At 39.5% G+C, this 24139-nt stretch overlaps 1 protein-coding gene across 1 annotated transcript; it reads left to right on the top strand.

The window, feature by feature from the left end:
- Positions 1 to 663: 663 nt before the first annotated feature.
- On the top strand, positions 664 to 12361 carry LOC124797280 (probable DNA replication complex GINS protein PSF2). The gene is made up of 4 exons (XM_047260774.1): positions 664 to 997; positions 1087 to 1195; positions 5536 to 5697; positions 11944 to 12361. The coding sequence occupies exons 1-4, from the start codon at positions 753 to 755 to the stop codon at positions 11989 to 11991; spliced, it is 564 nt and encodes a 187-aa protein (XP_047116730.1). The 5' UTR covers positions 664 to 752; the 3' UTR covers positions 11992 to 12361.
- The last annotated feature ends 11778 nt before the right edge of the window (positions 12362 to 24139 follow it).

The raw sequence follows: 24139 nt of genomic DNA, 5'->3' as shown, positions 1-24139 counted from the left end.
CTTAATTCACGATAGAAGAGAATACATTTCATTTATAAGCTACTAGATTACTTAATGAAAAATTAAATGTCTTACTTTACAGTTAATTGTGGACATTTTTCAGCAGGAAATTTCTTCAATTCCACAGTGAGCTTTATGGATTCAAAGTAAAAAATCTGTTTATGATGAAGATGAGTAGTATGTAAATATGAAACAAATACAAAGACGACTGTAACCGAGGACCACAGGCTTCAGCGCAGAGCAAGACGATAGAGTATTTCAAAACAACCGCCATTGGACCATTGGAGTTGAGACAGCTCTCATTGGTCAATTCCAGCTTCGTTTGACCCATAGCGCCTCTAGTGGTCTGGAATGGAACTATATGGCTTGTTGCCTCTTCGCCCATATAGCTTTCACCCCCGTGAGTGATCTGTGTAAAGTTATAGATACTCTTTTTTTAAAGTATTAGATGAAAAAAAAGCGGAGCTGCACGGGAGGAGGAGTAGTGATTTGTTTTTCCTAACTTCATATATAAAGCAACCTAGAAGCAATTATCATAATTATGGAATAGATTAGTGCTAGGCATAATTTGTTGAATGGAACGAAATCAAATATACAAATCGATACTTGAGTTTCTGCTGGCCATCCATTTCCAAAGATACACAAGGAAACATACAGGCAGCAGGAGAAGTATGTACTTCCTTCTCAACATCTTTGTTATGAATTGTTTGGAGGGAACTTTAATGACATATCTAAATAACACTTAAGAAAGTATGGATCCAGCTGAAGTAGAGTTCCTAGCAGAGAAACGAATGGTGAGCATTGTTCCAAACTTTAACTTTGATAGAATACACCTGATATCGGGACAGATAGGACCTTTCCGTGCTGGACTGCCCGTTAATGTGCCTATATGGATGGCTTTAAATCTAAAGCAAAGGCAGAAATGTCGTATCATTGCTCCAGACTGGATGAACTTGGAAAATCTTCAAGAAGTAAAAGATCAGGAAAGCCAGTCAAGGTTGGACAAGTTTTTATACGTCAGATATTTTGTATCCGCATGACTAAATCAAGTAGCATGACATTCATGTAACTCATTTCGAATTTCAGGTTGTTTACTAGAATGCCAAGTGAACATTATATGGTGGAGAGCCACCTGTTGCTAGGTGCAGCGAGCGATGACATACCACAAGCGGAAGAAATCCGTACAGTTATAAAGGTTCGTTCTCTATTTCTTCAGTCAAATGTAGCAGACCTAAAATACATAGCGTGATAACAATTGCCATGTTTAGAAATTTTGTGCACAGTCCTCACTCCTCTGTTACAGTTACCTCTAAAATATTACCAGTTTTTTTAATTTTACGATAGCTGATTTGCGATATTCATTTTTGTGAGTTAGTAATCCAGATATTAAATTACCTGCCACTAAAACGTGTTGTCTTGTTGACAAGAAAGACATCTGAAATCAGGCCGATAAGCGTCATTTCCTCTTAGCAACAGAGCCTGAGCCTGTGTTATATATGATATATGCTTCATAGGGTTTGTGTGTCTTTCATGTTATAGATATTTCAGTTTTGTGTGGTTTCCCCAAGTGAGCTCTGACAAATACCGAGATGGTGCCTCGCAAAGAGAGCATAGCAGATTTATACAGCTTTTTAATATAGTGAGGTACTGCTTATTAGGTAACTTGATGTTAACCTCATTGACATTTTATTCTTCATTATAGCAAATGGTATGTGCACTGATTTCAACAATGGCACCTAAGTTAAAAAAGTGTGTGTGTGTGTGTGTGTGTGTGTGTGTGTGTGTGTGTGTGTGTGTGTGTGTGTGTGTGTGTGTTTTAGTGATTCGCTCGGTGTGCCATCTATTCCATAAAGGAGGATTTTTCAGGGCTTCGGAAAAAGTGATGACCATCTTTGTCAAAATCCTTGAAAACTAAATCTGCAAGTGTCAGTAATACACAGCCCTTGGATCTGGGTATTTTGCAGAAATTGCTCTCTAGATGTTCTTAATCTGCTTGTCGATTGGTAGGGATTCCCAGTTTGTCAGTTGTGTTTGGAGAGAGCTTGTTTCATAATATTGCAACAAAGTACGAGTCCACTTCTCGCGGTAACGTTCTCGCTTCCCAATCACAGGTCCCGGGTTCGATTTCCCGAAAGATCAGGGATTTTCCTTGCCTTTTGAGGACTGGGTGGTATTGTCGTCTTCAACATAATCATTCATCCCCTTTACGGTCTGAGGAAGGCAGTGGCAAACCACCTCCACTAGGACCTTATGAGTCTCCCGCATTGTTCCCCTACACTCTGTCACGGAGCATGGGACTTCATCATCAAAGTACATGATGCCCCTCTGACACCTAGGCAAGGTGTGTGTCGAGTCTGAAGGCCGTAAATTCAACTAAATACCTAGGAATTTACAATTAAGAACAGCTTAAATTAGAAAGAATAGATAAATGCCATGGGGAAGGCAAACCAAAGACTGTCTTTTACTGACAGAACATTTAGAACATCTAACAGATGTACTAAAGAGAGAGCCTACACTATGCTTCTTCATTCTCTTTTGTAGTATTGCTGTGAGGTGTGGGTTCCTTACCAGATAGGATTAATGGTGTTCATTGAAAAAGTTCAAAAAGAGCAGCACATTTTGTCAAACAGGAGAGAGTGTCATTGACATGATACAGGATTTGGGGTGGAAATTATTAAAACAGATGTTTTTTGTTGTGGCAGGATCTTCTTGCGAAATTTCAATCATCGACTGTCTCCTCCGAATGCAATAATATTTTGTTGACACCGACCTACATAGGGGGAAACAATCATCATAATAAAATACTGGAAATCGTAGCTCACACGGAAAGTTATTGATGTTCATTTTTTCCACACATTGTTCGGGAGTGGAATAATAGAGAACGTGTGAAAGTGATTCGATAAACCCTCTGCCAGGCACTCAAGTGTGACTTGTAGAGTAGGGATGTAGGTGGTCCTGTGACAGACAAAAAAAAAACACAATCTGAACAGGCTTTGAAGGCCCAACGTTACCGATTGGCTGCCGTGTCATCCAGTCTCAGCCCTTAGGCATCACCAGCTGTGGGTACGGAGGGCCATGTGGTCAGCAAACTGCTCTCCTGGCAATTCAGTTTTTGCACCTGGTGCTGCTATATTTATGGGGTAGCTCACCAGTTGGCTTCACAAGGGCTCAGCATTCACTGCTTGTCAGCAGCACTCGGCAGACCCAGACAGTGACCCATCCAAGTTCTAGCCAAGCCCAACAACGCTTCATTTCGGTGATCTGACAGGAATCGGGGTGACTGACAAAGCTCACTGTATTTATCATTGCAACACAGTGCTAGAACTGCATGCAAGTATAATATCTGACATTATAAATTTCTCTTAGTATAATGTTTGCCTTCATGCAAGCATGGATGTGGTAGTGGAATATTGCTTTTCCTTCAGGCAAAACTCTCTTGTTGTATGCCTTCTGTTGTTCGGTGATACATAGATTAATAAAGAAACTTTGAGACTGGGTCAGTGTCAGGAAGAAATGGCACAGAAATAAAGCAGTCTAACTAGACGTGTCACGAGTGGCATAGGAAATACAAACCTTATGAAATGTGGGCATATGCCTGGATCATAACTGAAACATTGTTACTATGCCACATGGAGTTTTAATTCTATTACTTTTTTAATTAAATCTAAAATTTTAGTGATAAACTGCTTGAGAATAGTTTAAACTTTGAGGCAGGTTGTATCCAGGACTATGTATTCTGATAATGATTAGAGAGATCAGCTTTCAGAACACGAGATGTATAGATTCTCACTCACCTTACCTCTCTCCTTTTTCATGCCCTTTATTACATGAAAAGAGCAGTCTTTTTGTGGTTTCATATCTCAATCAGTAAAACTGAAGTTTTATAGGATAAATTTTTTGTTGTCTGTGCATTTGTTAAGAACCCTTTTTCTTTGGAATAGGTAGAAGTAATAGGTTGAAATTTGTCAGGTACTTCTAGGTCTACGGTCCCTTAGTAGGCTAAAAATGTAAACTTTTAAATCACTGCTGTCCAAAGATGCAGCCATTTATGTCACATATTTTGATACGAACTCACTCATCAGAACATCTAGATGAACTATCCATATACACTGATCAGCCAGAACATTTACACGTACCCAATAGCCTGTATGTCCACCTTTTGTGCGGATAATTGTGGCGACCATCATGACAGGGAAGCAAGAAAGTGTTGGTAGGTCACTGAATGGGTTTGGCACTACATCTGCATGCACACGAGCTAATTCACATAAATTCTGGGAAGGGGGTTGATGAGCTCTGATGCCACATTCAGTTCCATCAGAGATGTATTTGACCACTTTCAGATCTGGCGAGTTGGTGAGCCAGCACATCAACTAGAAATTGCCACTGTGTTTCTTGAACCACTGTATGGCACTTCTGGCCTTGTAACGTGATGCATTATCTTGTTTAGGAATGCCACTGCCATCAGGAAACATGATCACCGTGAAGGGGTGTACATGGTCTGCAAACAGTGTATAATACTCCTTGACCATCAAGGTGCCTTGCACGAGCTCCACTGGATGCCCAGGTGAATGGTCCCCAGAGCATAATGGAGCTGCCACCAGCTAATATCCATCCCGTAGTACAGGTGTCCAGGAGCTGTTGCCCTGGAAAAACAACATAATTGTGCCCTCCCATTGACATGATGAAGAAGGTAACATGATCATCAGATCATGCAACACTGCCACTGTCCAGTGCCGGTGGTTGTGTGCCCATTTCAGTCATAGTTCCCGATGTCATGGTGTTTACATTGGCACATGCGTGGGTCATTGGCTGTGAAGACCCATTATTAGGAGTGTTCGGTGGACTGTGTGTTCAGACACACACATTCTCTGCCCAGCATTAAAGTCTGATGTTAGTTTTGCCACAGTTTGTTGCTTGTCCTATTTTACCAGTCTGCCCAGCCTACAACGTTCGACATCTGTAATGAGGGATGGCTGCCCAATCCCTTGACATCTGGGCGTCTTTTCACCTTGGTGTCATCACATGTTAAAGACTCTCATCACAGCACTCCTGGAACACCCGACAAGTTGTGCATTTTCTGAAATGTTCATGCTGAGGTTTCGGGCCATCACAATCTGTCCTAAGTCAAACTCGGATAAATGACACCCTCCCCATTCTATACACAGACAGCACGCTCACTGATACTACATGCACCATTCATGTGCCTGACTAACAGTCTTTCCTCGCCAGATGGTGCTGGGCGGGCTTATATCAATAGTGGGTCGGTGGTTATAATGTTTTAGCTGCTCGGTGTACGTTGTGCAGAATCCTCAGAGTGTGAGCCCTGCTCGCAGTGGTCAGGTGTCCCCCACCCCCCTCCCAATGTTGCTTTAATTTTACCTTTTCTTTCCTTTTGTATTACTGTCGTAAAGAAATATGCTCTGAAATCCTAATGTCTTCAATATGGCTTTGACACTGTATTGTAGCACATTCATTAACATTTCTTTGAATGACTTGCTTTGTACTCTTACATAACATCTACTTTTTTTTTTGCAGGACATTTGGGATTTACGTATGTCTAAGCTACGCTCATCTGTAGATGCCCTTTTTAAAAGTGATGGCACACATGCAGTTCTGGGGCATTTGACAGCAATGGAAATAAACAGTGTTAGACCATTGTTGCCACACTCATTGGATCAGTTAAATAGGCTACAAAAGGTAAGGATTTTCTGTCTTATTGCTTCCTTTTTACACCTTATTATATGTTAGACTTGGATAGTTTTACCTTTGTTACCAATTCCCAGCAGATGTTGTTGGCAGCTGACTCAGTAAAGCTCATTGATTTTTTTTCATTTCTTAGTCTGCTGCCTACACTTTGGTAACCATAACTAATAAAACATTTATACTGTGGAGTCCCATGTCTCTCATAAGAAAAGGGTTTGGCTGTGTGTGTGTGTGGGGGGGGGGGGGGGGGGGCATGGAGAGACAAATACAGATGAGACTGATTCTTACATAACTACTCATTACTGAATGCTTCATCTTCTTAAACTCACAAGCACTTTAAATTAAAAAGTAAGCAGGATTAAAACTTCATTTGGCGTGGCTATCACCTCCCATAGTGCATACCATCTCACATACGACAAGCATATCCTCACTCTTTGGGTGATACACACTACTTTATCCTGCACGAACCTCTTTAGTCTCGAAATAACTACTGCAACCCTCATCTCTGAACCTGCTTCCTGTACCTGTCTTCGTCTCCCTCTGCAGTTTTTACTCTTCACTTCCCTCCAATACTAAATTTACAATTTCTTGATATCTCAGAATCTGTCCTATCAGCCAATTCCTTCCTTTAGTCAAGCAGTGCCACAACTTTTACCCTAATTCTATTCAGTACTGCCTCAATACCTCCTCAATAGTTCATCAATCTACCCATGTAATCTTCAGTATTCTTCATTAGCACCACATTTTAATAGCTCTTATTTTCTTCTTGGCTGAACTTTTATGAACCATGTTTCACTTCCCTACAAGGCTACACTCCAGACAGAGATCTTCACGAAAGACTTCCTAACACCTAAATTACATACATGATCAAAAGTATCCAGACTCCCCTCTCCCCGAACCATACATTTTTCTTACTAGGTGCCTTGTGCTGTCACCTACTGCCAGGTACTCCATATCAGCAATCTCAGTAGTCATTAGACATTGTGAAAGAGCAGAATAGGTGCTCCACGGAACTAACTATGAATGTGGTCAGATGATTGGGTGTCACTTGTCATACGTCTGTGTGAGATTTCATCACCTTTTAAGTACCCCTAGATCCACTGTTTCTGATGTGATAGTGAAGTGGAAACATGAAACGACATGTGAAACACAAAAGCATACAGGCCGACCTCATCTGTTGACTGATAGATCGCCGACAGTTGAAGAGGGTCATAATGTGTAATAGGCTGACATCTATCCAGACCATCACACAGGAATTCCAAACTGCATCAGGATCCACTGCAAGTACTATGACAGACTGGAGGTGAGAAAACTTGGATTTCATGGTCGAACAGCTGCTCATAAACCACACATCACACCAGTAAATGCCAAACGTCTCGATTGGTGTAAGGAGTGTAGACGTTGCATAACTGAACAGTGGAAAAACGTTGTATGGAGTGACGAATCACAGTACACAGTGTGGCAATCCAATGGTTGGATGTGGGTGTGGCGAATGCCCGTTGAACGTCGTCTGCCAGCATGTATAATGCCAATGGGAAAATTTGGAGGTAGTGGTGTTATGGTGTGGTTGTGTTCTTCATGGAGGGGGCTTGCACCCCTTGTTTTGTCTGGCACTATTAGAGCACAGGCCTACATTCATGTTTTAAGCATCTTCTTGCTTCCCACTGGTGAAGAGCAATTTGGGGATGGCAATTACATCTTTCAACACGATCGAGCACCTTTTCATAATGCACAGCCCTGGAAGTGTGGTTACACAACAACAACAACAACAACAACAACAACATCATCCCTGTAATGCACTGCTGGCACAGAGTCCTGACCCGAATCCTATAGAACACCTTTGGGATGTTTTGGAACGCTGACTTGTGCACCATTCTGTGAAGAATGGGCTGCCGTTCCGCAAGAAACCTTCCAGCTCCTGATTGAAAGTATGCCTGCAAGAATGGAAGCTGTCATCATGGCTAAGGGTGGGCAAACACCGTATTGAATTCCAGCATTACCTATGGAGGGCACCACGAATTTTTAAGTCATTTTCAGCCAGGTGTTCGGATACTTCTGATCACATAGTGTATTTGAATGTTAACAGAATTCTCTTCTCTACTCACCATGTAGCGGAGATGTTGAGTCACCAACAGGCATAACAAAACATCTGTTCAATGTGTACAACCTTCTTTCATGATTCTTAAACAAAGTGCTAGTGAAGATTAAATTATGTACTGTGCAAAATTCTACCAGTGCTTTCATCTTTCATTCCTGGTACCTACCTCATCAATATACTTTAATTTTCCTTCTCTTTCTCTTCCTACTACAGAATTCCAGTTACCCACCACAATGAAGTTCTCCTCTGCCTTAACTATCTGAATAATTTGTTTTATCTCGTCATACATTCTTTCAGTCTCTTCATCTGCAGAACTAGGTGGTATATACTGTGGTGGGTGTTGGATTTGTGTCTATCGAGTATAATTTTGCACTATTCTGCATGAAATAACGCTATATCTTTTCATTGGTGGTTAGTTTTCTAAAAGTAAGGTTGCAGTGCATTGTTCGCATACACAATCTGCTTTTGTTGTCTAACATGAACACAGTATCTTGAAGTTTCTTTACTAACCCACAGTAGATACTGATCCGTAAAACACTTCTTCATATGAAAATAATTTATATAAAAGTTATCAGAGTGACACCATAATGAATAGTTCATAGAATACTAGTGACCCAGACTAGCTTTGCACATGCAGCGTTATGTATCTAAGGCCAGATAACTTGTGTGGCATAGCGTATTTTGTGTATGGGCCTCTGTGTAGTTATGAATAAATTTCAGAGAACAATGTTAAGTAATTGAACATTATCACTTTCATGTAAGTTGACATGATGTAAGTGGCACACACCAGGAAATTTGGCTGGAGGCATGAATGCTGTGTGGCCCATATTAAATTGGCATTTGGAGTGACATCTCATGGCAATACTGCATGTTGTGCTGTAATACGTTTACAACTAATGTAAATATTAAAGAGTTAGCAGCGTGTGAGTGTGTGTTTTTGTTTGTTTTAGAGAGATTCAACATGTATCAGAGGCTAGCTGAGGTGGCACAAATAAAAGAAAAAATAAGAAAAACCACGATACACACGTATATGTTCGTATTACAGCAGTCCTCTTGTGAAGCTTAATGTGCTTCGTCGAGACTTACTACCACAGTGTTTCGTTGTGGACTCTTTATGGCACACTACTTAACTGTGCCACTCAGATGTGTCCACATATGGGCTTCATTCAAGGAAGGCAGAAAGCTGAGTCATCTGCACTACTTTGTCTAAACGAAGCAAAGTTGCTGAATTAGTTGTTTGGAAAAGTTTCACTTATAAATTTTGTGGCAAGAACTCCACAAACAGCTGTAAGTTGAACTAATTTTATTAACGCACTACTGCTTTCATGAATTGTAGTCCCATCATCAGGTGCATATCTAAACAACAGAAAATGAACAGGATAGTTATTGAATGTCTACTCATTACACACATGGTATCTGCTTGCTTTGTTGCTGTTATTTTTTCAAAATTGAAGTAACAAAGTCCCAAATTTCATTGCGCACTTAGAATATGGGCACATGGTTTTGGTTTATCTGTTCCATTCGAGGCACTGAATCATGCGCCATACACTTTTTTTCACGGACTCGCTCCACACGTGCTGTGCCGTTGGTGGTTGCTGCAGCTTACGTTGGTGGCTCCGTGTGTTGTGGTGACTTGCCGTAAGCCTTCTGCTTTTTGCTTCGCCTATATGTTATTTTGATCAAGCATCCTACCTTTGCTGTTTGGTTATAGACATGTCCTTGTTAAACAGCAGTTCCCTTGCCCAAAACTCCAGGCAAATGCCGGGATGGTTCCTCTGAAAGGGCACGGCCGACTTCCTTCCCTAATCCGATGAGACCGATGACCACGCTGTCTGGTCTCCTTCCCCAAACCAACCAACCAACCTTGCCCAAAGTTTACATCAACTATCTGCCCTACGGACATTATGGTTTTAACTATGAAGGGTGAACCTGTATTCTTGATTGTGTTGTTAACTACATTTTAATTTTTGTAAATACAGTTGTGTGTTTATCTATTCTCATGATTAGGTGATTATGGCTTTGGTATTACTTCGATGTATATGGGTTCAATCACTATCAGTGTTCATTTATTGCTGTTTAGATCTGTACCTGATGATACAGCTACAAGCTACAAAACCAGTATTGCCTTAATAAATCAGTTCAAACTACAGCCATTTGCAGAGTTCTTACTGCAGAATGTATTACCATAGCTGTGGATGCACTGACCACAGGGTCGTGTGTTTTATTTGTAGCATAAATAATAAAATGCTTAAATTTGCAATTTACTTGTTTTTTCGCTATGCAGTTATTCTCTGCAGAGAAGTTATTGGTTAAAAATATTTCAAACTGTAAGTCTGATGCATGATGATGGATGAGGAGGGTGGTGGTGATTGATGGATAAATGGATGGATGGATGGATGGTGGTGGTGGACGACGATATCTTTTCATTGTTGGTCATATTTATTATGATAATTCACAATTGAGGAACTAACTGCCCATTGAAGGAATTTGCAGTGAATTAGAGTGCAGAGTGTGAATCTTAGGAAGCATAAATTGGCAGTCTGACATTAATGCTACATTAAAAGGCAGAGTGGAAAAAAAAGTGACACAGTCTGAATTGGCTCCCACAACCTTCGGGTTTCGAACCACATGCTGTACCACTAGGCCGCCACCCCAGATGCTAATTGGGTCCACCTTACTGTGTTCTCGAGGCACTGCTGTCCTCTCAAGTTAGGGCAACTGTTCACTTGCTGGCTACTGACACCCTTTCTAGAAGTTAACTTTAATTCATCATAATCATACAATTTGTATGAAATATTTATAAATTATATAGGGTGTCCCCGAGGACACCAATAAAAAATGTGTAGTATGTAAGGATTCTAAAATACAGATCTTAGAGCTTTGAATACTTGGTCATCTTCAATCCATGAAACAGATGTCTTCTACTGCAAAGACTTTGCTTTCCATATTTTGCGAGGAGATATTATGGACCAAACCAAGAAAAAAATTCCAAGTAAACATGGGGTCTAAACTGCTAACCCTAAGAGCTATAAGCACGTGTTAGTCAAAACTAGATAAAAATCCTCTTGAGATTAGCCTGCATATTCAGGAGATGGGAGTGGTAAAGCAACTTCAATTTTATATAATTAATTTTCAAATATTTTGCTAAATACTAAAAATACATCAGTCAATAATTCTATGTTGCAGACACCAAAAACACAAAAATTTTAAATTTGAGAACTTGTCTTACAATATTATTTAAAAGATACACTTCGTATTTTTTGACCTGTGTCTAAAATTTTTGCCATGCAAAATGGGATTGTGTGCTAACTACACAGCACTTTGTTATAATGGAGAAATTTGATCCAACCTTTGCTATTGTTACACTCCTGTCTGGGCTTTGCATTATTGTAATAACTGTATAATTGTGTAAATAAAAAAACATTTCCAGATTTTTGTAGTGTCATGGTGTCCTCTTCACATCCTTATTTTCGGTAACAAAGGTTTGAACTAATTTAATAAAATCCATAATATAGTGGGAGCTTAAATTATTCAATGGGTTTCAAAGCACTGTTTATTGACAAGTATATGGCATACAAAGAAAATGAATATTAATAGGAAAAGTTATCTGCCCCCTCTTTTTTCCCCCTCCTCCCATTATTTCTGTGAATTGAGAGATCACAGACTCCCTGTGACTTGTTTCAAGTCGACTAAATTTAAACTTGATATCAAGATTTTAATAAAAGAACAAAATCTACCAGTGATAAATTATTTAATTAGTAAGATAATGCATCTAATTATAAAAGATGACTTCAGAGAAGCTTTGATGTGGTGGACACACAATACATGAAGATGAAGCAGTTAACTAGACTAATGAGCCATGCTAATTATTGCCAGACAGTGGAGTTCAAGCATGAATGTCTCACATGTAGACAAGGCAGAAGACCTGTTATGGTGTCTTTATCAGAACTAACATTTAGCAAGTTAATGTGCTAGAGAGAACAACTCGTTTGAGGGTTTAGAAGGATAATTGTCACAATGTGTTAAACCAGTTATTACTACTAAATTCCATATGGATTGCTGACATGTAGTGCTTTAGATCAATATGTAATTTTCACACAGTCAAGAAGAGTGGTTGAATGACATTTTGCTTTTGTTCGCAGGGAAGTCAAATTGCTCCGTCTATGACATCACAAGATGTATCCCAGTAAGATCAAAAAGGAAAATTAGAGCAGAGATCTTATTGTTGGGCAAAAATTACCTGCCATTTCAGTGAGTAACTGGTTCATGGCAGCATTTCAACATCCACTTGAAGCTGTGATCATGTATAAAAATGTCTTTTTTTTTAAATTAATTTTGAGCTGAATATTTCCCAAGATTGTATTTAATGCCAACAAACTATGGGTAATTGCTGGATATTGTAATTTTAAAATTAAGCACAGATTTCAAGTTGTAATTAGAAAATGTTACTATCATTTTAGATGTAATTTTACTGTATTTTCTCTATTTATTGTGTTGTTATATTGCAGCATTTGTTGTAACTTTTAATATTTGTTATTAAATAATATTTTACTATGTTTCTGCTACTGGATTTTAATTGTTCATCTTAGATTTCACATTTCATTGTGTATTAACACATACGTTACTGCAGAAGAAATATTTAAGAACCTGGAATTAAAGATTTTGATGGGGGGGGATGGGGGTGTTATATGACAAGCGTGAAATAACAGCAAATTGTGTGTTTTGGAATATTCAGCTCTAAACTATGACAAAAGGAAAACACAATAAGAAATCAGTAACTTATTGTAGATAAATTACTTTTGAATGCATTATGGGAACAGCAGTGATCAGTGTCTTATAAATAATTACTATTAAAAACAGTCTTGATCACGATTTATTTAACAAGGTGACCGGTTTCGACCACTACTGTGGTCATCTTCAGACCTATGAGTTGTATACAAAGCTCTAATTAGAGGGCTACATACATTAAACAGAATACGTAAAGTTATAAAGCTATAAAACGTTGAATTACCATTGAGTAGGAACCTCTTTCTGTTGGAGAATCACTACTGGAGAAACCAGTGCACGTCTTACTATATATAATGGAGGCTCCACCCACTTCTGACTGCATGATGTCATTATTAACCAATGAGTTATAAGTCGAATTACAATTTAAAATTTCTTAGTTAAAAGAACATTGTCAAGAATTAGAAATAAATACACACTAAACTTAGCTTATTAAACAGCTATTGTCAATTAAGAAGCGTTAAAAATATTTAAATATGTAGGAAAATGAACTTCGGTTTGGCAGTACATGGGTTGCCCTCTCAAGGCCTGTCAGTGAACCATTTGGAACCACTGGTTGCTACGGTAAAGTTAGACGCCGTTGCAAAGATGAAGCAGCAGGCTTTTTTCACTGAAGTTGTTGTAAAGTCGATAGTCGAACTAGTGGTTGCCATGGTGAGGACAAACCCCAGTGCAAAGATGTGGCAGCAGGCTTCTTTCCAACGAAGTCGTTGCGAAATAGAATGGCAAAGACTGTGGCGTCAGACGATGTATTATTGAGCAGCAACTTGTCTTTATTGAAACGAAAAGAGTAAGCTACAATAATCTGTAGCTAACATGTATACTACATGCTGCCCAAATATGATACGAAGTAGTTGTCCGTATATATGAAATATTATCTATGAAGTTGATATGTAGATTACATGGAGCCTCCATTATATATAGTAAGACGTGCACTGGTTTCTCCAGCAGTGATTCTCCAACAGAAAGAGGTTCCTACTCAATGGTAATTCATCGTTTTATAGCTTTATAACTTTATGTATTCTGTTTAATGTATGTAGCCCTCTAATTAGAGCTTTGTATACAACTTATAGGTCTGAAGATGACCACAGTAGTGGTCGAAACCGGTCACCTTGTTAAATAAATCGTGATCAAGACTGTTTTTAATAGTAATTATTTATTGTAGATAGTACATTACATTCAAGATATTCCTAACATTCATTCAATATTTTTTATTAGCTTTTCAAACAAAACAGTTCAGACAATTTTGTCATTACAGGGAAGCACAATAAAAAATAGATGAGTAGTCTCATAGTAGATGTTAATCATACAACTGGCATGTTTCATTCAACTAAGGAAATCTTGCATACTGTCAAGCAGCAGTGCGTGATATATTTTAAATAGAATTTGGGGTACCCTCGCTTGTCTACTGACATCCCATGTTCTCTTCAATCTGCAGCACTTATGAGTATTGATTATGGTACTGAGCAAGGTGGTGCAGTAGTTAGCACACTTGATTCCCATTAATAAGGATGACTGTTCAAATCCCTTTTCAGTCAACCAGATTTAGATTTCGGAGTGAGAATTAGTTAAGGATAGGGATGTCAGATTTTCAAAAATAAAAAAGAAGTGTCCCCTCAGCATTTTTATGACCATTCTTTCCAGCTCATGTTGGTGCTGAAACTGGAAAATCCAGAATAGAATAACGACAGTATTACGAAAACGATAGATTGCTACTAACCATATAGAGGTGTCGTGTTGCAGATGGACACACCAAAAAGACTGCTAAACGTGAGCTTTCAGCCAAAAGGCCTTCTTCTAAAGTAAACAACACACACTTATTCACACAAGCACTTCTCTCTCTCACTCTCTCTCTCACTCTCTCTCACTCTCACACACACACACACACACACACACACACACACACACACACACACACACAGTGGTTTCAGTTGCCTGAGACTGCAGGTGTGTGTGTGTGCGTGTGTGAGAGAGAGAGAGGAGAGGAAACCTTGTTTCACAAAGTGCCTAGCATCCAGCGCATGTTGGTTCTATCGATTACTCATATGTTTTTGATGCGCATCCCTGTTGGTTTTAGGACACACTCTGTAAGTTGATTTCTGAATGAATCATAAGCCGTGCGGTCGGAGGGGACTTGTCACAGTTCACGTGGCTCCCCCCCCGTCGGAGGTTCGAATCCTCCCTCGGGCATGGGTGTATGTGTTGTCCTTAACGTAAGTTAGTGTAAGGTAGATTAAGTAGTGTGTAAGCCTAGGGACCGATGACATCAGTAGTTTGGTCCCATGGGAAAATAATCGTAAGTTGATTTTTGAATGCATGCATAGTGTATGTGAAGTCTGTGCTAGGGGAATCCTCGTCGCATCTAGAAATAAACTTTCCTGCAGGCAAAAGGGGACCGGGCTATACAAGCTGAGAAGAGTAAAGCCGAACGAGTGAATGTCGATCGCTGTCTGATTATGTTGTTGCTTGGGTTTGCGAATGATCAGCGTTGTTATAATTACTAGGGAAATCCATAGATTCTGACTACCAGAGTGGAAATGAACGACTAACAGGAATAACAGGTAAGAAATATTACGTATTATCTTCTCAGAGTATCCAGGAAAATGAAATTTTGTCATAAAAAATTTGGCCAGATCACCACACTAGTAAGGGCCAGTTGTACAATCCCCGTTTACCAGCCTCTTAAGTTCTATTCTGGAAGTAGCATGGAAAATGGTTTGTACAAACATAACAACGCCTCCCGGAGAATAATCAGGGATAACTAAAGCCATGATTCTGGCAGGGTTAGGAAGTTAACCGGCGAGTAAGTTTTGACAAAGGCAGAATTAGTCATGAAAAGATTGTTGATAGAACGAGGAAGGAGAAGAAACAGGGACATAATATAAATTAGGGAAGAATATGACGATTCCAAATTTATGTAAAAATCTCGTACTACTTTTCGTTCTCCTGCTCGAGAAACTGGTGCGTATGAATGAAATGTGAAACTTTTTTCTAACATAAAGCTTTTTCCTTGTAGTAGGCCTAATAGGCATTTTATGTTGGTCTTTGCGAATTATATTGTGTCGTGTTATAAAAATGACCATTTGTGCCAAAACAGTCTCGTTTATTTGGTGTGTGTGTTACAATTTCTGCAGTATTAGAAACACCTATTTTGTTTTATCTAGCAGACAGCAACAAAATAGACGTAATCAGATCGAGAAACGACACCAGTATTGGGTACTCTTTGTATTAACAGCAGACAACGATATTTCGATTTTTCATGTAGGAAAACGATTGACTAACTTTCATGAGGTAATAGATTCTGTCACAGAAAGGAAATCACGTCATGTAAAGCTGCATCGTGATTAGAGAGAAAACAGTGCTAGGAGCTAAGGATTGAAGAAACATGTACTGTATTGCTTGTCTCTTGTCTTTACTGGTTTTATGCATCCTATATTTAATTTTATGTCATACAAAACAGCAAGTTATTAGCTAACAGGCAATAAAGAGTGCAAATTTTCTGAAGAGTTCTTGTTCTCCCAGTTGCAAATAATCCTATCCAGTATTAATTGCAAGTATTTTTAAGAGGGTCAGGATGTCAAACCGGGTGACTGGGAGCAGGAGAGGCACTACAGGACATTTTAATTTCCACTGTCCTGAATATAGTTTGATGGCATCCAGTACAAAATATACACGTTTCAATTTCACGGAGCGAACTACAGTGACGTGCGATAGAAGAATGCTGTGTGAAGAGGGGTGGCACTGCACCCTGGCACACTTAAAACCAAATAACATGCCTTACATTTCCTCGAACATATATGTTTTATGTACCAGACTCTTCAGAAAGATGTGTGCTACAAAATGAACATATTTTTGAAAATTTGATTTTTTTAAATTTTGACGTCATATCTCAAACGCTCGAGGGAGGGGGGGGGGGGCGCCACTATCTTAGTATAGCCCCGGTTCGGAAATATCGTAGATCCGAGGCTGATGTGCAGATCAGTCTGAGTTATAGTGGGGGACTGTGTAGTCTCCACATGACCAGTGTTTACATTTAGTGAATTTGCTGTTTCCTCTTCGTTTACTGCTCTCATGACAAATGATAACAAAGTGGGTTTCTGTGGCCGGGAGCTATCAAGTGAATGAAAATACATTCACATATTTACGGAAGGCAAATATACGTTATTAGTTTCAGATTTTATTTCCACTTTTCTGACAGGCATGCATTAATCACCTTGTACAACAATGAAGCTATTTTTGTCGGTTTGCTAAAGAAATTTGGTTTTTATTAATCTTTTACACTGAGGCAGTCAATGTGTTTGAAACAAAGTGTTTAGTTCCACACCATTGGCTAATTTCAACTGCTCGCTGCATTTCAAGTGCACGTTTTCATCTTCTAGCGTGTATGGCATTATGCCATAGTAAAGAATCAAAAATGAGTTAATACAGTACTGGTACTCCAAGAAAATTTACATCCCGAAACCCACACTGAAAAGCGTAATATCAGGTCGAAGCCTACTTCATTGGGAATCTGGACATACGAATGAACTCTTTAAGTATGCACTTTAAATGTGCCATTTTAGTGTGGTTCACGAAATTCCAATGCTCTTGGAGTGTCCTCTGATTTCTTCTTTTATGACCTAATGTAAGATCTTTCACTGTTTTACACGTACGAACATACGGGCTTCCTGCGTCATAGCAGCTGCCAAAGCTCGGTGGCACATTATCTGGCTCTCTCTGACGACTACTGAAACGAATCCATTCTAACAGTCGCGGGAAAATATTGCGAATGGTGGTTTGAAAAGCATTACTTTCAAAGTAAATTCCTTTTACGCAAGTTGAGCTATGTGCGAGAATGTACGATGAATTTCTTAAACCACCGAGCATTTGATGACGAGCCATTTAGAAGTATTTCGAGCCCAGAAGATCATTCATGTCGTTATTATGAGCAAATTGATGTAGTGCTTACGGGAAGCTCTCTCCTCTGCGGTAGCTAATTTATTTTTGTGGAAAACTTTGAGGACAAAGCACTGGACTCGGCTAAAAACTTTACAGGCAAATTTGTGCGATGATATACCTTAAAGCGTAACACGCTCAAAAAATATCAACATTATATGTGAAAGCTTAGCTTCTCTGTGAGCTTATTAGCATTAGAGACCAATATTATATGTGAAACCTTTGCTTTTCTTGTAGCAACACTATGTATATTAATTTAAAACATTAACTTTTCCTGTTTGTGTATCTGCGCTACTTAACAGTGATGTTGGTATTTGCTGACTACATCACATGTCCTGTGGTCTGAATATCCGCTGTCATCGACTGGCGGGATCACGTGACAAGAGCTATGATGCTTACAAAAGCGCATTGCAATCTCGGTTACAATGGTTCGGAAAGTAACATGCAATGTTTAGTGGAATTCGAATTTATACTTTCGTAATACGAAAATATGCAGCGTACATGTTGCCTGCACATCAAAACTCTTTCCAAAGAGAGTTTTCTTCCGTAAGTTTCGTTTTCTAAGTGCTGAGAAATTCTACGCCTGTGTATTAAAACATATCCATTCAAAGGATAGATAAGTTTTTCAGTTCCGAGGGAAAATATACTGTCACTTAATTACACCAAAAAAGTGTGTTTTCATCCGGGAGAAAGTGTATTTTTAACCGGGAAATCCGGGAAATTTTTTTCCATGTCCACGTATACGCCCTGACAACATTATACCAATAGACATATAAGTATTAGATGTCTGGAACTATAACCTACTTTAAAAAACAATTTATGTACTTCTAGGTCTTAGCTGCTTAGTAACAGAACTACGGTCCAAATTTTCACAAAGGAATGATTGCTGGAGCTAATATCTTGAAAGCGTGCTTTTCCTCCTTAACTCCTCGACTGCGCTCTAAGAGACCTTGGCAGTGGTACTGCCGTGCTCTGTGTATTGGACTCGCGCAGTCCCATTGCTTGCTGTGCATACTCTATAGATACTGAATTAGGACGGCCTGGTGGCGCCATGCTGCACTCTGTGGACAGCACGAAGGGCCCACAGTAAGCAACATTGAGGAGGTTCTACAAAATTTGAGTTGTATATCAGCCACAAGGGTTGCAATACCTAGTGCATCAACTGGCAGATTTCGCTGGTGTTTCTGTTGAGAAACAATTATTTTGTCATGTAGTAGACTGATGTTCAGACAGGACTAAACATGTTGATGCATGATGAAGGCATTGAAATGTTGTTAACACATGGCATACGGCTCACGTAGATGTCCAACTGTTGTGGATGGATCATGTAAATTTACGTTTTTTTGTTCCGTGTGCATTTTCTGAAACCTGTTGCTTCACCTCAGCTTGACATGTGGCACCACATTTATCAAGACAATTATTACAACTGTACAGCTATTGCCAAAGCAGTTCTAGAAAGGAAAACAAGAGTTTGTGGTACAATATGAATGTCTGCAAACAGAAACCAAATTGTAAAAATGTATTGTGATGTACAATAAATATGAGAGGTGTGAACAGAGCTGATCAGTATCTTTCACATTGAGAGATAATGCAGAAGCCAATTAATGGACAAAGAAAGTAGTTTTGTTTCCAATACATTGTGCTCTGTTTAATGCATACAAAGTGTACAGAGACTATATCCATATATACAACAAATATTAAATTTTCCAAGACCCTGGACAAGTGGTAAAGTTGGCACAGCAACTTTGGAGGAAACTGAAGCAATCCAACCTACAAAACGAGGACCTGCTAAGGATCCACCTTGATGATTCTCAGGGAAAATGAAAGAACATACTATGTGGGCTATTGCGGGAAGTGGAAAAAATACACATTTAGCATGCCTTTGCAGAAATTGCACGGTGCATTGTAAAATAAGTGAAACAAGGTACTACTCCCAGTTTTGTGAAGTACCAATACATAAAGGCGTGTGTTTCCAGACATATCACACTCTTCAAGAATATTAGATCATCATACAAATATTTGTGCCAAGTTTCATTGGCATCAGCCACCAGTAAGTGCAGCTACATTCAAATAAGGAAGGCATGCATCTTAACGAAAATTGCTGGGAACTGTAACAATAACCACGGTGTGGCAGGTATGCAATGTGAGTGTAGTAATGAGAGATTTAGTGATAGCTCTTCAAGCAGTGCCGGCCAGAGTGGCCATGCGGTTCTAGGCGCTACAGTCTGGAACAGCATGACCGCTACGGTCGCAGGTTCGAATCCTGCCTCGGGCATGGATGTGTGTGATGTCCTTAGGTTAGTTAGGTTTAATTAGTTCTAAGTTCTAGGCGACTGATGACCTCAGAAGTTAAGTCGCATAGTGTTCAGAGCCATTTGAACCAATCTTCAAGCAGTGGAGAAGACAGCTATGACTGACTTCAAAGTAGTATTTACTGCTGATAGTGGTTCTACAAGAACTTGATCTGTTTCCATTTACAGAAACACAAGGTGTAAAAATTAGTTTTACCGATCCTTTGAATCAACTTGTTATTTTCAAAACTTTTTTTGTTATAGCTAATTAAATGATGAAACAGGGTGAACAGTTTTTGCTTTGTGGACACACTGAAACAGTGATCATGTGTATCAAATGAGAACCAACGAGCAGTAGAGACAATCTTACTCCAACAAAGCATAGTTCAGAAACCTGATTTTTGAAAAAGTATTATTCAAGGAAAGAATTTTTTGAAGCACCTATTTTCTTAAAAGTAATCTCGATAAGTAAATTCAGTCTTCTGTTGAAGGTTCTTCATTTTAAAGACAATTTAGCTTTTATTTGAAAGACTGCAACCTTGTACAACTGAAAACCTTTGAGAGAGGCAAAACTAGAGAAGAGTAAAGTTAAAACTTTTTATTGAAGGAAATTGATATGATGCAGTGGTGTGACAAGTAAGCCATTTACACCTTTTCTGGAATTTACAATCACGAACTACAACTAAATATAGACAGAAAATGAAGCCAGAAGTTAACCACAAATATGATGATCAAATGGTTGGTCTTGACTTAGCTGACCAGTACATTATAAATTATACACCAACATGAAAATTTCTTTAAAAAATCACATAAAGCAATAACACCATCAGATAGATGTTGCAGCTCTTAAATCATATGTGTTGCTTACACAACTCTGCAGAAAATTTGGAAGACTTGATTTCAAAATTTAGCGTATTGAAAGTTTACTTGAAAAAATTCTGTGCATTTGCCCAGTCTTCCTCACACAAAGAAAATTGGGTTTGCCATTTCCAAGTGTCAGCACCAACACAGTTGGTGGAATGAAATTTTTCCTGTACATATTGGTTGTATTGAACAATGGAAATGGGTGTGGCGGTGATATGATGGCTGTGTAGTGCTGGAATGGGAACAGCATTCTATCTGGATCGAAGTTGAGGACACCTTATTCACATTGCTCCAGAACATAAGCTACTTCTCCCCCATTTGCCTCACCCGGTCCTACTCAACCCAACAAGCTACCTTCCTAGACATTGACCTCCACCTCAGAGATGGCTACATCAGTACCTCCATCCATATCAAACCTACTAACCACCAGCAATACCTCCACTTCGAAAGCTGCCACCCATTCCATACCAAGAAGTCCCTTCCGAGGTCGTCGCATCTGCAGTGACGAGCAGTCCTCTATATATACCGAGGGTCTCAATGAAGCCTTCACTGACCATAATTATCCTCCCATCCTTGTACAAAACAAATCTCCCGTGCCTTATCTTTCCAGTCTCCTACCATCTCCCACAGTCCGGCCACGGAGGAGCATTCCCCTTGTAACTCAGTACCATCTGGAACTGGAGCGACTGAATTACATTTTCCGCCAGGGTTTCGATTACCTCTTGTCGTACCCTGAAATGAGAAATGTCCTACCCACTATCCTTCCCAGCCCTCCTACTTTGGTATCTGCGTCCACCGAACCTACACAATATACTCGTCCATCCTTACACAACCCCTGCTCCCAATCCCTTAACTCATGTCTCATACCCCTGTAATAGACCTAGATGCAAGACCTGTCCCATACATCCTCCTACCACCACCTACTCCAGTCCAGTCACTAATATCACCAATCCCATCAAAGGCAGGGCTACCTGTGAAACCAGTCATGTGATTTGTAAGCTAAGCTACAACCACTGTGCTGCATTCTATGTAGGCATGACAACCAACAGGCTTTCTGTCCGTATGAACGGCCACCGACAAACTGGCCAAAAACAAGTGGACCACCCTATTGCTGAACACGTTGCCAAACATGATACCCCTCATCTCAATGACTGCTTCACAACCTGTGCCATATGGATCCTTCCCACCAACACCAGCTTTTCTGAAAAGTGCAGGTGGGAACTTTCCCTGCAATACATCCTACGTTCCCGAAACCCTCCTGGCCTCAAGCTTTGTTAGTCACTGTCCTCACCCATCCAGCCCCATCCCTGTTCCCATTCCAGCACTACACAACCATCATTTCACCGCCACACCCAGTCTTTTAATTTATTTTTATTTCTCTCCTTTCTGCTACTCCCACCTTTGCACCTTCTGTCCTGTCCTTCGTCTAAACTGCAACACTTCACTTTCTGCCACTCCCACCATACTATCTCTCCCCCTCTCTGCCACAGCCTCCACCCCACCCAGTCACCACTCCCATCATGCTGCTTGCAGTGTAGTTTCAGCTCTCTGAGACGGCAGACGTGTTTGCAAGTTGCATTTTTGTGTGTGTGTGTGTGTGTGTGTGTGTGTGTGTGTGTGTGTGTGTGTGTGTCTACTGCTGACAAAGGCCTTAATGGCCGAAAGCTATGAGTGTGTGAATCTTTTTACTGTGCCTATCGCGACTCACCATTTTCGCTATATGGTGAGTAGCAATTTCCTTCTCTGGTATTGGTTGTATAGGGAAGAGAGAGGCACCAAAGAGACTCTGCTGAATGTGCTGTAGAAAAAAGACACAGATGGAAAGAAAGTAAGAGAAATGTGTTACAGTCCAGAGTGTGATGCTGGGCTGTGTTTTATTTTATTTTGAACTGTACTACACAAAAAATAGTTCCTAAATAAATGTACTAGTTGTGACTAGTTACGGTTGCTTTTTATCCCCCTCTCCTCCTCCTCCTCCTCCTCCTCCTCCTCCTCCTCCTCCTCCTCCAATATTTCCAGAATGTGATGTAATGGCAAACAGATATAAGCAGCAGCAGGAAAAATGAATTTTATGTTGTCCTCCACAGCCATCTGATTTCAATCTGTTCCTTTCTCTTGAGGAAAATGAGTAGCTTATAAATACATTGCTGATGCTATCTCATTAGATAACTTCAGATACTCATCTCTCCAGGATTAAATAAAATTACATTCAGTTCCTAAGGTGTACTTGGTATGTACTTCAGTGATTATTAAGCTGTAAGTTAACAGCTATCATAAGTAACAGGATGATTGATCTGGTAATTTGGGCCCAGTTAATGTCTTCCAAGAATCATAACTTAAGCTTATAACTTGTTTGGCATCATCCTTTAAAATCTAAAAGAAAGCTTTTCTCAAACTATATGAAAATGTTTCTTGCGTATGAGGTCATTTTTAATTTCAACAATCGTCTCTTGGTTTATTCTCTTGGTGACTCAAAAGAGCAAACAACAAACCTCAGTTGCTAGACTTTGAAACTATGTGTTGTGGTACTTGTTGAAATAGTCCAAAAAACCACTGCTACCCTTTCATTTCAACTTCAACCTGAACATCATAAACACTCTGTAAGTTCCTAATAGTCAAATCTGAAGGCATATAAAAACAGGAATCAGTCTTTGATTGGCAATAATGACAGACACTGTGCTGCAGTAACTCAATGACCAGTTTAACTTGCATGCATTTTGTTTCAGTGCTTTGAAACACACCATCTCTGCCTCCTTTTCTCACAAGGCACAAAATTTGATTCAGTGAATGCCCTAGCTGTATACAGTCTTTCACAGCACCAAAGATACCAAGAAAAGGCTCTGCAAACTGTGGTAACTCTTTTGATTTTTACAGGTAATACTTTATATTTTTCAAGAAAGCTTGGGGATTTTGAGTTGGTTCATACTTATGTCTTTTTGGAGGTCTATTAATGCAGAATTTCAAAATAAAATTATTCTGTTTAATTTTAGTTTTACAACTGTAAAACAAATGCTGAAACAGCTTTCTTTCATTCACCACCAATAAATGGCAGTTGCCTGCATTTAGGAACAATGTAAGAGAAGTACCTATAAATGTTAACCAACATTTGTGAACAAAATACAAGCAGTAAAAATAAATATGACCGTACTGAAATCAACTAACCTAAATTTTCATTCAGCTCTTTCCATGGCAGCATTGCCTCTTGTTTCTTTCTTTGCCTTCCTAGAGCAGCTGGATTTATTATAATATCCATTGAGCCTTTCCCGCACAAAAATAAACATGAGGTGTAGTTCATAGTCTCAGATGTTAAAATTAAAGTTTTTTTTTTTTGCCTCCCCCCCCCCCCCTCCCTCAAAAAAATTTCTGCTCCGAGATACAGCCCTCCAAAGACGACATTGCGCATACCGTTTTGAAGATGCAAATTTTGGGAAAACATTTAAAATGCTGGTCCTCGGGAATAGTT

This window comes from Schistocerca piceifrons, chromosome 1 (genome assembly GCF_021461385.2).
Source record: "Schistocerca piceifrons isolate TAMUIC-IGC-003096 chromosome 1, iqSchPice1.1, whole genome shotgun sequence".
NCBI lineage: Eukaryota > Metazoa > Arthropoda > Insecta > Orthoptera > Acrididae > Schistocerca > Schistocerca piceifrons.
This window is presented reverse-complemented; position numbering and strand designations above follow the sequence as displayed.

What these genes read in the sequence shown, in the direction of transcription:
- LOC124797280 (XM_047260774.1), top strand. Translation starts at nt 753, where the DNA reads ATGGATCCAGCTGAAGTAGAGTTCCTAGCAGAGAAACGAATGGTGAGC. An exon ending in GATCAGGAAAGCCAGTCAAG is followed by an intron (nt 998 to 1,086) that starts GTTGGACAAGTT and finishes TTCGAATTTCAG; the next exon opens with GTTGTTTACTAGAATGCCAA. An exon ending in AAATCCGTACAGTTATAAAG is followed by an intron (nt 1,196 to 5,535) that starts GTTCGTTCTCTA and finishes TTTTTTTTGCAG; the next exon opens with GACATTTGGGATTTACGTAT.